The sequence below is a fragment of the Microtus ochrogaster genome, linkage group LG3, assembly GCF_000317375.1.
Source record: "Microtus ochrogaster isolate Prairie Vole_2 linkage group LG3, MicOch1.0, whole genome shotgun sequence".
NCBI classification, from domain to species: domain Eukaryota; kingdom Metazoa; phylum Chordata; class Mammalia; order Rodentia; family Cricetidae; genus Microtus; species Microtus ochrogaster.
In genome coordinates, this window is record NC_022029.1 from 21,315,182 (window position 1) to 21,327,389 (window position 12,208).

At 39.9% G+C, this 12,208-nt stretch overlaps 1 protein-coding gene across 1 annotated transcript in view; it reads right to left on the bottom strand.

Annotated features, from left to right (window-relative positions):
- The window catches only part of Tnip3 (TNFAIP3 interacting protein 3), a 27,726-nt gene extending 23,971 nt beyond the window's left edge, over positions 1 to 3,755 (bottom strand). Inside the window, exons 1-2 of the mRNA XM_013351288.1 lie at positions 3,711 to 3,755; positions 869 to 946 (exon numbers count right to left, since the gene is read on the bottom strand). Of these exons, the coding sequence (XP_013206742.1) occupies positions 869 to 946; positions 3,711 to 3,755 (123 nt within the window). The remainder of the gene's footprint in view (positions 1 to 868; positions 947 to 3,710) is intronic.
- Between the last annotated feature and the right edge of the window lie 8,453 nt (positions 3,756 to 12,208).

Consider the following 12,208-nt stretch of genomic DNA (forward strand, 5'->3'; position numbering starts at 1 on the left):
AGGAGTGGGAGGCTGGGAGGAGGCGGAAATTTTTTTTTCTTTCTTAATAAAAAATAAAAAATAAAAAAGTGTGGGTATGGGCTCCTCACAGGAGAGCCAAGCTTACTTTCCTGGTGGGAGCCATGCATAGTAATTTGTTCAGAAAGGGAAGGAGTTCAAGCACCCATTAGACCCCGAACACAGCCATGGTACATCTAACAGCATCTGCTAATTCCCAGTATCACCTCAGAAATCACCTTTCTTCTTATCATTTATGTGCTTTCTATTGAAGATTAATCTTTAATTTTTATTATATATGTTTGGGTGTTTGGCCTACATGTATGTGAACTGCATGTATGCCCGGTGTCCTCAGAGGTCAGAAGAAGATACAGGATCTGAAATTGGAGTTACAGATGACACAGACCATCATGTGGGTGCCTGAGTCTTCTGCAATAGTAACAAGTATTTTTACTACTGCACTATCTCTCCAGCCTGGAAGACATTGTTTTATAACCCACAGTCATTTAGGTGCTTAACTCAGGAAGTCACTGAACTTAAATCCACTATGCACAAGGTTTTAACAGTTCAAATCTCATCATATATCAGTTTGCAAGGTCATAGTTCATAAGAGTCTATGATGCAATTGGTAAGTACATCAACAATTGGAAAAGATGGGTTATAACTACCATATTAAGGACATCAAAATTTTTTCATTCAACATAGTGCAAACCATGATTTCTAAAAGCTTTTCTTTCAAAAATAGTGTAGTCCAGTATTATGGAGATAAAACACTGTGTTTAAAGACAGAGATGAAAGAAATTAAGGGCATCTTGGTTTATTCTCAGGCTTAGCACATGGCTATGTGACTTTATCCAATATTTCACATTACCTCTTGTCTCTGTTTTTCCAAGTGCCTAATCTTTTGTTCAAGAGAATTTGTCGAGTCCTTTCTTCTTGATGGAGCACACTTTAATAAAAGAAAACAAAAGATTGAGATTAAGCAGCCTATAAAATAAAGAGAAGAGGTTGGTTCTGTTCTTCAAAAACCTCATGCATTTAGCCAAATCTTGTGTTTTGAAAAAAAATTATTTGATATGGGGGTTGGAGATATGTGTCTTTATGATACAGCATGTGCTTAGCATGCACAAGGCCCTGAGTTTGATTCCCAACACTCAATACACAAACTTCTCATCACAGTGACAAGCTATTGTACCAACCAAATACACTATTTACTATTCATTTATTTTAATTAATTACTAAAACGGTTCACAAATAAATTATAAATTAGCAAGTCTAATACATACAGTTAAAATGCATCAAAATGATTACAAATTGTGAATAAATTTACTACCTCTATGGCCATAGCACAAATATGTTGTAGAATTGGGTAGAAATTATCAGGCTCTATGTATTTTGGCAAGCCTTTTGGGGCAGGGCATTAGAACACCAGTTTAGATCAGTAATAAATTATGGAATAATGACAACTAATAGCCTTTGTCTTCAGTTACTCTCCACCTAGGGATTGAGATAATTATTCAAAAAAGGGACTGAAGTTCTAGAAACTGCCACCATCTAGCAAATGGACCACCTTCAGGAATGTTCACAGAAAAGACTACCTCATTGCTGTACCTTGGTAGTCTATGCGCACCCCATCCAGGTCACTAAGTAATTCAGTGAGCTGGGTAATCAGGGCAGACCTGAATTCTATGCACAGTTTCAGGCACAACAGTTACCATGAACCTCAATCCCAAAAGCCATTCATGAAGAACTAAGCACCTTGTCCAAACTTACTGGTCCTCACCAAAAGTGCTCAGAGGATTTCAAGGTCTTCTTTCATTGGAAACAATTTATAAAACTAGTTTTCTGACTTATCTGTATCTCAGTGTTTCAGGATTTGATGGTGTCTGGCACAGAATGGATGCTGTTGTTTGTTTTTAAACTTCTCTTACTTTAGAGATGTCTTATCATCAAACCACATTTTATGGGCAGTCTTCTGTTGGTCAATACACACGCTTATTACCTCAAGAAGCTTTTGGCTACATCTGAAGTGTGACATCAAAACCTAGGTGGCAGCAATGGCAGGCAATATACTTGAACTTTCTCTTTTGGGGGTGAGTCTAAGAAACTGGACCCATTCTGATTAGTGCTATAAGGCATGAAATGTCCTTGATCTGGAAAGTCCTATAGGCTCGTCTTACCCACATGTTTTGCGCTTAGCAAGGCAGAGGTGCCCTGAAGTTGATTCTAAACTAGTGATTCTCCCCAAGGGCATGACAACATCACAGGGGAGCCTGTGACATGTAAAGCACTCTGAACAGTATTCTAGTCAAAGATATTCACTGTTAACATGTTTCCTAACATCCAACATCATGGTTGAATATGGAAAGTTTAGGTCCTCTAAAATTGTTCTGCTTGTGATGCAAAAATTTTGAAGGAGCAAACATTTGCAAAGTCTTTCTCCTGTTGTTCTATGCATCCTCTATCCCCTTAATGTTCTCTATGCAAAAAATGTAAAACGCATTGACTCTGAAACTTTATAAGTAAGATTTCTGTACTAAATATTTAAGAAAACTTACGTGTAACCATAGGAATACTAGCTGACAAGATTCTCAAACAACAGTGTTAAAAGGGGTCATTGAAAGTAGATGATAGTGAACATGAAGGCTAGGAAGAATTTGTGGATGACACGCATCACCAGACATTTCTAGAGAGATTCATCAGGATTGTACCATAACTTATACGCCTTGGGTACAAGTTAAAACCAATCAGAGTCAATCAAACACAAAGGAATTCATGTTTGGAGTAAGTTCTTGTATGTATTTGTATTCATTTTGGTTGCTAACAAGGGCATGGGTTATCACAGTACATGCAAAGATATTTAGTCATTAGGTTCTAGGAAGGGCCTTCTACTGAAACAATTATTCTTTCTAAACAATTCCTTATTATTATTTTTCTGCAAAATTCAGTCTGTGTTGAAAATATCAAGGAGTTTCTTCCCTATCAAAATATCCGAGTCAACTGCTAAGATGTTTAAGTTGTAACATAACAAATTAAATATCTAAAGGAATAGATGGATTCTATTTAGTTTCTCAATATATTTTGGTTATCTGTTTAAAAGAAACATAGGAAAATCCAGTAAGTTAGCTCAGTGGCTGATAGCACAGGCCACTAAGACAAATCACTAAGTTCATTCCCTCAGTCCCACACAGGAGAAGGAGAGGACTGAGCCAGGCAGGTGGTCCTCTGGCCTCCACAGTCACTCCATGGCAGACGTGTATGCACAGATTCAAAATAAACCAATAAAAATACAATAAAACATTAAGAAGGTGCAATAATTAAGTCATGGAAATAGTGAATGTTATTGTAGTAACTAAATAAAATTATAGCATCAACTGAAGATATTAATAATTAAAGTCATTCACTGCTAAATGTTCTATTTCTAGACACATGTTTACAATATTCTTCTTAAATTTTACACCAAATTAAACTCTTCCTCTCGAGAAGAAAATGTAAAGTACACCGCAGAGGGAGAGGAATCTGTGCAGATGTGAGTCTGTCCTTCAATGGAAGCAGCCTGTCCCAGTGAGTTCAAAGGCAGGGCAATGGTCGCCAGTGACCTTTTGTATGTCAAATAATACTGGTTAAAATACAGAGCGGGTCTTAATCATCACACAATCCACCATCGTGTTCTTGGTTCTGGGTGGCCACCTAAGCATGATGCATGTTCTTACCTCCACATGCTCTATGTAAGATCCTGCTGCATTCAGTCCAGCCATGCCTGGGGAAGACGAGCAAGCTGTCTTACTCAGAGTCTTGTAGGGCAGAAAGAAAAAGAAAAAAAGAAAATCTCTTGTGGTGCCTTTTAGGATGAGAGCGCCCAGACTTTGAAACCTGTAAGTCTCTGTTAACTCATGATAGAAAATAACATGTTCTCAGTAGCAGAAATGTCTCTATGCTAATCACACAGAATAAGGATGCAAGAGGAGAAATGTGATTTTAACTTTTATTGGCTTCCATGCAACAGGGATTTCCCAGGGTGTCTCAAGTCAGCAGGCTATGACTAAGATTTGTGGCAGATTATCTGGCCGTGTATGTAAATTGTGCTTCTTCTGCCTTTCTGGGCAGTTTCTCCCACTGAAGGAGGAAGTTCCTACCCTGAGAATGCCTGGGGCAAACCTGGCTTTTCTTCAGTGGCCTAACTACCACACATCTATTGGATTTCCCAGAGCAGTTAGATCACTGTTGATCTTTTGGACAGCTTGATTTCTTGCTTCCCATGGGTATGGTTTTCTGGTAATGCCTTCTAAATGTGAGCTGAGCTATGTAGAGCATAGTGAGTCACGTGGATCTGTGAGTGTTGCTTTTACAGAATCAACAGGAGAAAATGATCTGTTACAAAATAAAACGCATGTGGCTTACACATCGAGTGTTCTGGATTGGCAGGAAGCTTGCTTTCAGGGTTAACTTTTCATAGACCAGGTTCAAGTATTTCAGCAAGGCACTGTTTTAAACCATTAAATCCATTTTCTCTAACATTTTGGTGAACTCCTGTCTTGTTACAGACCTTTCAGCTAATGGTGCGAGACAAGAGTTGTAGAAAGGGCTGTGCGGATGGAGAGACTGAAGATGGGCTTTGGACCCATCTTCTGGAGTAGAAGTAAGAAAGAATGAGTTGCTGAAAGAGAAATGGAGATGTCTTTAGGTTCAGACACCTGACTGGAGCCTTTCGTGGAGAAACCCACATACAGCTAGACTGAAGTAGAGAACTGTCGAAACTCAATGTGTGTCCAAGGTCTGACCATCCTTCCTTTCCATCTCTCACCTTTCCCTGACTCTTCATAGCGCTCCCCAGACAACTGGTGAACACAGAACCCAGTCAAAGCCTCCCTTGCCTGTTGAGCTAATCCTTTTTCTTCTTCCCAACCAGAGGGAGCACTTCTCCAAGCTTTTCACCTGTGCATTTCTTTGTTCCTATATTCATGTCTGCAGCCATACTGCCTTAGCAATATTCACCACAGCTTACCAAATGAGTAAATTGGTGAGTATCCGTTATACTATGCTCCAAATTTGTGAGTTTTCGTAAGCATATTTGTTTACCTCCTGTTATTTTGGGGGTCTGTTTTGAAGATGAGTGAAAGGGAGTTGTGCCGTCCTAGAGCAATATCCAGAAAAGCACCTGGGATTCAATGTGTTCCTGCAGAACTCCGAGGTAAACATTACAACACACTTGCTCAGTTTAGAGAATAGAAACAGAGGCTTCCTAAATACTTACATGTTATCCACACCGAGACATGCTCATCAAAAATACAGAATATCTTTAATGTAAAAGTAATTTTATTCTAACACATACACCCTGACCCCTGCACCCCACCCACCCATACATGTGCTCAGAGTGAGGTGCATATAGTTCAACGTTCTTTATGCTTCTCTGTGTTAGGTCGCACTAGTGTAGTAGATGCAGCAACATTAACCCACAAACACTTTTTTCAAATGCTATCCTTGGCATCTCTGTGCCTGGGGTCTTCGCTGCCGTGGCACCCTGATGTAGATGCATGGTCCTTGTGTGAGGTGTGATGGTGCTTATCACGTTGAATCCAACAGTTCTGCAATACTCATCCCAGCTCCTCTGTCTCCTCTGCTGTACGGACCGATAGAAAACTGAATTTCTGCGAGTTCTCTGTCAGAATACATGTGAAGAAACAACTTTTGCAGAGAAAAACAGGAATTTCAGTAGGCCTGCTCCAGGAATGAAAAGAGACGGTTTTGCTTCTCTGGCCTCGGGACCTTGGCTTCACCTACTCCTAGGTGTGGCTTCCAGTCAACCTTTTCTTTCAGAAGTTTCACTCTTTGAGGTGACTTTCAGAGAAACTGAAGTATCGCTTCCCTGTTTCCAAAGCAATTTTAAAGATTCCTCTATTGTGAAATTGCTACAATAATATCTTACATAGGAGAAAACTAACCTAAGGAATTACCAGTCATTAATCTGCTGCTATCGTTGGTATTGACAGTAATTCTCTTGGTCTGAGAAAAAAAAACATGCAGGTCCACTGATGCCTGGAGGCTTTGACAGGCAAAAGGGACAGAATTCTTTTAACACCTCTGCTATCTGGACCCATGTGTGTGGTTGCTGAGAAGCCTGTGCTGTCTCTGTACGAGAGGGAGGAGCTGGAACAAAGGTTCCAGTTGTGGTGCTGAGTTGTCTGGCTTCATTTCTCGACTCTATCACGCATGGCTTGTGACCAGACAAGACTCAACTTCAGCATTATGCAATGGGATAGTGGTAGCATCTTTTCCTACAGTGGCTATCTATGATAGTAAAAATAAAAGCTTGGATAATGATCACAATGTGATGCTTAAAGTGTGCCATTCAAGCAGATTACATGAGAAAATAAAAAGGACCATCCATAATTCATGTGTTACTTACTGTGCCCTTGAAAATTATTGAGTTCTAAAGGAAAATAAGCAAAAATCACTGCTTACAATAATATTTACATATATAGTACATGTGTGTACATGTCTACAGATATTTACGAGCATACATACATGTTCTTATGCACACCAGTGTGTGATGCACATATGTAAGCTGATGAGTAAGTGGAAGCCAGTGAGTAAGGGCTAATGTTATTAAAGCAAGTAACAGCTCACAACAGTGGTGGCCCCTTCTCCACCATTAATAGTCATGGAAGGACTTAATGCCCAGGATTGGAGAGAGGGTGAAAGTTGAGCAGTAATGCAATAAAAGAACAGTTTAATAAACACTATGGGGATGGCCAGAGCCAGGCACAGAGAAGAAATCCATTTTTGACTAGCAAAGGGCTCATGAATGTAAGTCTGGTAACAGAAAATACATAATATTTTCAATTTTAAAGTAGGTACTTTTGACTTTCTGTCATAGAGCCTGGAACATAGTAATTATATGATCAAAGTGTATTTCTAGTAAAAACAAGCCTGCACATGTATACTGTTCATTAAATGGAAAAGATGGGATGCTGCACACACGTTAATAGATCTTAGCAAAAGTAATATTGAAAATATGTACCGTCCTATGCCAATCAACATATTTAAGAACCAATTGGTCAAGAACTCACTCACCAACTCTAATGCCCCATGTTAATAGCCATCTTGCCATCTCTGCTGGGGATGTCAAAGTCACCCTTGTTTCCATGTGCCTAAACCTATTTCTTGACTCCCTCTTAAGACCCATTTTCCCCATTAATGAATGAATGAATGTTCTCCAGATCCCAAATCATGGAGTCATTTTTAACTACTCCTTGGATCTCAGTGCCTGCATTTAATAACCATGAACATTTTCCAGACTGTCAGACCCCTAAGCAATAGCTTTCCAATTCCATTAAAAACAGAGAATTCCCAGTTTGATAACTGATGACTGACTAAATGGCAATGAAATAAGTATGCTTTTTCATAATTTTCTTAATCATTGGCACCCTGGTTTTATTCATGGGAATCTCTTCTGAGATTATATACAACATTGATCCATCCCTGGCTCTGTCATTTGATAGTCCCATCAGTCACTAGGGATGTTGCCTTAATTAAGGTGCTTAGAGTCTTTAGACTGACAGCAAGCCATCGTTGTATTGAAAGATCCCAAGGCCTGTCCTGACTACCCTCCTGTACCCCATGCACCCTCCTGTTATCAGCACAGTAGATCCTGTGAGACTTTAATGTTTATGTTCCTCGTCTGCGAAGCACTCCCCCCCAACCCAGTGACATCCCATTTGACTTAGAGTGAAAGCAGAACTCTTTTTTATATTAAAATTTTAAGTCACCCTATGAAATAATGTTTCCTTAGGGTATTTTATCCCCCAAAGTCAGTTTAATTTATTCTATTCATCACCCTGTCCCACTGTCCTCCTCCCATCCTCCACCCCTAATTTCTGTTCCTCTTTATCCTCTGCAAAATTGCAGTCTCTACTTCCACATCGCGCTTACTCTGTTCCCCTTGTCGCTCCCTCCTCCACCCCTAAAGATCTCTTCTTCCCTTCTATGCTTTCAAGATTCTCTATCCATACATACATGTGAATGCACACCCAAAAATACACAATCATATAATGGCCTGAAACCAGAACACGCATATGAACTGAAACGAGACGCTTGCGTCTGAGTTTGGTAATTTTCTTTAACATGATGATTTCCCGGTCATCCATCCCACCTGGAATGTGACGTTCTTATTTTTTCTCACGAGTACATAACATTTTGTTTTGTGTATGCATGGTTTCTTCATCCTTGAGTCTGTAAATGGATGGTGGTTCCATTCGCTGGTCATTGTAAACGGGGTAGCAACGAACGTGGCCGAGCAAGGGTGTCTGAAGTATGTTGAGTTAGTGTACAGCAATGGTATGGGTGGATTATATTGTATTCTCTCTTTACTTTTCTGAGAAAGCCTCACACTGATTTTCACAGTGGTTCTTCCAGTTTCCGATCTTAGCTGAAGTGAAGAAGGCTTCACTTCCCGAGCACTCCTTTCAGAATTTGTTCTCTTTCATTTTCTTAATGATATCTCTACTGACTGGGGTAACCTGGAACAATTTCCCATGGAATATGGGAAGTGTCTCCCTCTGTTTCAAATATACATTTGTAGGTTTTGCTGCACTTTGTGTATAGAAAAAATAGCTAGGTTTCACTGACTGGTCTGTAGTCTATGAAACCTCTCGATTTAAATGTCTCTCAGTATTCCACACTTAGCAAAAAACCCTCTCCTCCAGATGAGAGCAAGCTACATCCTCCATTGTACTCTGAAGGTATTGATGACTCATCCACCCTATCACTTAACATCACGGTTCACTACCTTACTCCCCTTATGCAAACCTCCTGAAGATGGGGTTGGTATTCATTTATTATTTAGACATGGACACAGCATAACACCTTCAGGGTAGGAATTAGCATACTCAGAAATGGATCTGGTTCCTGTAGCAGCCTCTTCCAGTAGGTTCTAGCTTGTCTCTGCTTCTCAGAACACTGCGGGATGCAGAGACACACAGAGTTGTAGTATGTTTTGCCAGCAAACCAGAGGTGATCAAGTAGGAACATCAACACATCAACACATTTAAACTATTCTGCCTTAATGTAGACATTCAACTTGTAAATGATCACCTTTCCCTCCACACTTCGTTTTAGATCAATAATGTTTTAACTCAATATAAATCCTTAAAGCATCTTTCCTAATCTTGCTTGAGATTAAATGAATTAACATTATAAGTGACCGTATCTATGTGAAATTTGCCAACGGCAGCGCCATGATCTTTAGTAACAATTCCTCCGCTGCACATACGCTCTTAGGGGCTGAAGCAATGTGCTGCCACATGAACGATGACTCCTCACAGCACACACCTCACCATTCTCTCTTTGGTCGACAAGCATTGTCATTTGCTTCATGGCTGGGTTAAGCTTAGACTTAAACGGAAAAAAAAAAATCAGTTCCATCCAGCCAAACAAAACTATGCTTCTCCCTGGGTTCCACTGAGTTCTGAGAGGCAAAGGCTTTCCAATAAGAGACTGATATACAAAGTTCTGAAATGTGTTTTGTTGATGTTGGAAAAGCTAAAACCTTCTTGTAATTTATTTCAAAGTAACTCAAAAAGAGACATTGGTTGATAGTGGAAAGGGGGTGGTAGATGCATAAATATTTGATGCGTAAGTAGATTGAAGTGTTAGTGGTAGATTCAAGTAGTGAGAATATCAGTGCACACCATACAATGCTTTTGACTTCGATGTACATTTGAAACTTTCCACAATAAACTGTTATATGAAGAGTCTGAATTTAACCTTCAAAACTACACCAATAATCAGATCTTATTTTAACTATTATTATAAAAGCAGTGAAAAATACGTGTACCCAAAGATGAAGCATCTAGAGGAAAGGCTTCCAGGGAAGACTGAAGGAGCTTGACTCCACATCAAGGGAATTTTGTATCAAAATAAGCCAAAATCAAAGGAAAACCTTAGAATATACTATCATGAGATGTGGCAACATTTGTTAATATTGGCTTAATAATAAATGAAAATTGTCTCTAAAAATTTTTGCTACAATTATTAAATTGTGGGTGTGACACAGCACATGTATGGGGTCAGAGAAGGCCAAGGGACAGCCTGCAGAAATTGGTTCTCTCTTTTTGTCATGCAGGTCACAAGGACTCAACAACCCGTGTTGTTTACCTCAGCAGCAAGTTACCTGAGCCATCTCTCTTGTCCTTAAATGTACTTTCAGTAGTAGTTAGGGTATTTATTTTCCTCACTAAATAAAAAGAATAATCTCGAGGCTTTTTGCTATTTATCCTACAGAAATATTTCTTATGTATTTCATAGGCCTTTCCTTATTCTCTCTGAAGGTATAAAATGAGTTAAAAACTGTCCTTAAGTTCATTTCTAGGTAGACGTGAATATTAGCATGCTATATACGTTCCTCAGTGTGCCTGAGTTTTTTCTATTAACTTTTCCAAACTCATTGTAGTTTTTGGTGAACCTTGAAATAAGAATATTTATTTAAGAAAGAGGACTCATTGAGGTGTTAAAATCAAAAGTCCAGGTCAGGTTTGCAGTCTCCCAGGGAGTTCTAGATCCGATAAACCAAACACATTAATAACTTAACACTAAGCAAACTTCGCATCAAGTTTTGCATCGAATCTGCCAAGAAACATATTTTGTGTGGAATTGTCCTGAGCTAACACTTCCTGACTGTTACGCAATCCTTCCATGGAAAAGGACACTCTTATAAATTTGCTTAATTAAGTCATTACCTGGCCCAGAGAAGATGCAAGTATAATGACCACTATAGAAATAAGGGTAATTCTTTGCTAAGAAAGGTAAAAGCCAGATGTTACGGAGGGCCTTATAGACAGCTGCTCACATTACTCATGAACAGGTGTCAATTAGGATACTTCCAGACATTTGCGGTACCACCCAGGCTGGAAGGAGAAGGAATGATCCCTATGAGACTTTACCGTATACGTGGGAGTTGATCTTATTACTGCTGGGAAATGGTGAAAATGGGAACTCTCCACTAGGAGAGGAGGGGAGGATGCTTCAGTAGGAGAGGAGGGGAGGATGCTTCAGTAGGAGAGGAGGGGAGGGGAGGATGCTCCACTAGCAAATGGAGAATGGGTCTGCTAGGGCGGGGAGGATGAGTCAGGAGGCCTCAGTCCTGTCAACAGAAGACAGAGTTCCAGGTACTCATACGATCTCCACCGGCTCAGTGGTGGGGCCTCCTCATTGCTCAGGACGTGAAGTCCTGGCTTCTGGTTCAGCCTGTTCTGATGCTGTGTGGACAAGGCGGGGACATCTTCTCTGGTTGGGCTGAAGGGTAATCTCTCCCTGGCCTTGATGGTGTTGGTAAAGTGGGAACATGTGCCCTCTGTGGTGTTGCTGAACCAAGAAGTTCTGGTCTATGGGTTTCTGTTTTGACTGGCAGCTCCTGTTTTGGTCCTTGGGAAGGAATGTATTGTAAGGCTTTAAAGGGACCCCTGCTCCACCCACTGCTAGGATAGAATCATAGTTCTAGAGGCATCAAACGTGAATTTGAAAATACTCCACAATACAGTGTCAAAACCATCCAGATCTCAATTGCAAGTCACCCATTTCAGCAACAACCGTTAGTACCATAACTTGGATCGAAAAGAAAAAGACAAGTAATAAATAACAGATACCAATGATGACTTCATTTGAATTATTCCATGATGATTTTAACACGGGTGGACAAGATATCTCAGTACTAAGCCTCCCAACCTAAGTTTAATGTCTAGGAGTCACATAGTGGAGAGAGAGAACCAACAAGCTCTCTGACTTCCACACACACATGACATACATGTGCATGCATACACACACAAAAAAAAAGAAAAAAAAATAAGGGTAATTCTTTCTGCTCTAAGGGGTCTATCAGTTGAAGTATCAAGTCTCCAGTCTATTTTATAAAAATGATTTTCTAGATCTCATGTTTCTTTTTTAAATGGGCTTTTATAACTGATAATTTCTGCACATAATCTCTTGGCCTTCTGACTTACATCAGGTATAATTTCCACACAGAAATGATATCTGATTCTCAGCTAGGCAACTGTTTTTCTTTTCCCTAAAAGAGACCCCCATGAAGCCGCACTGCACCCCAGAGGCTCTTCTACGTTATGTCCATTTTCATTGGGATGAGGCTCCTTGCGTTCTTCTCTCGCTTTCCCATTTCCTGCACACAGTGTGTCTGTCTGCTCATTTCTCTTGCAGGTCT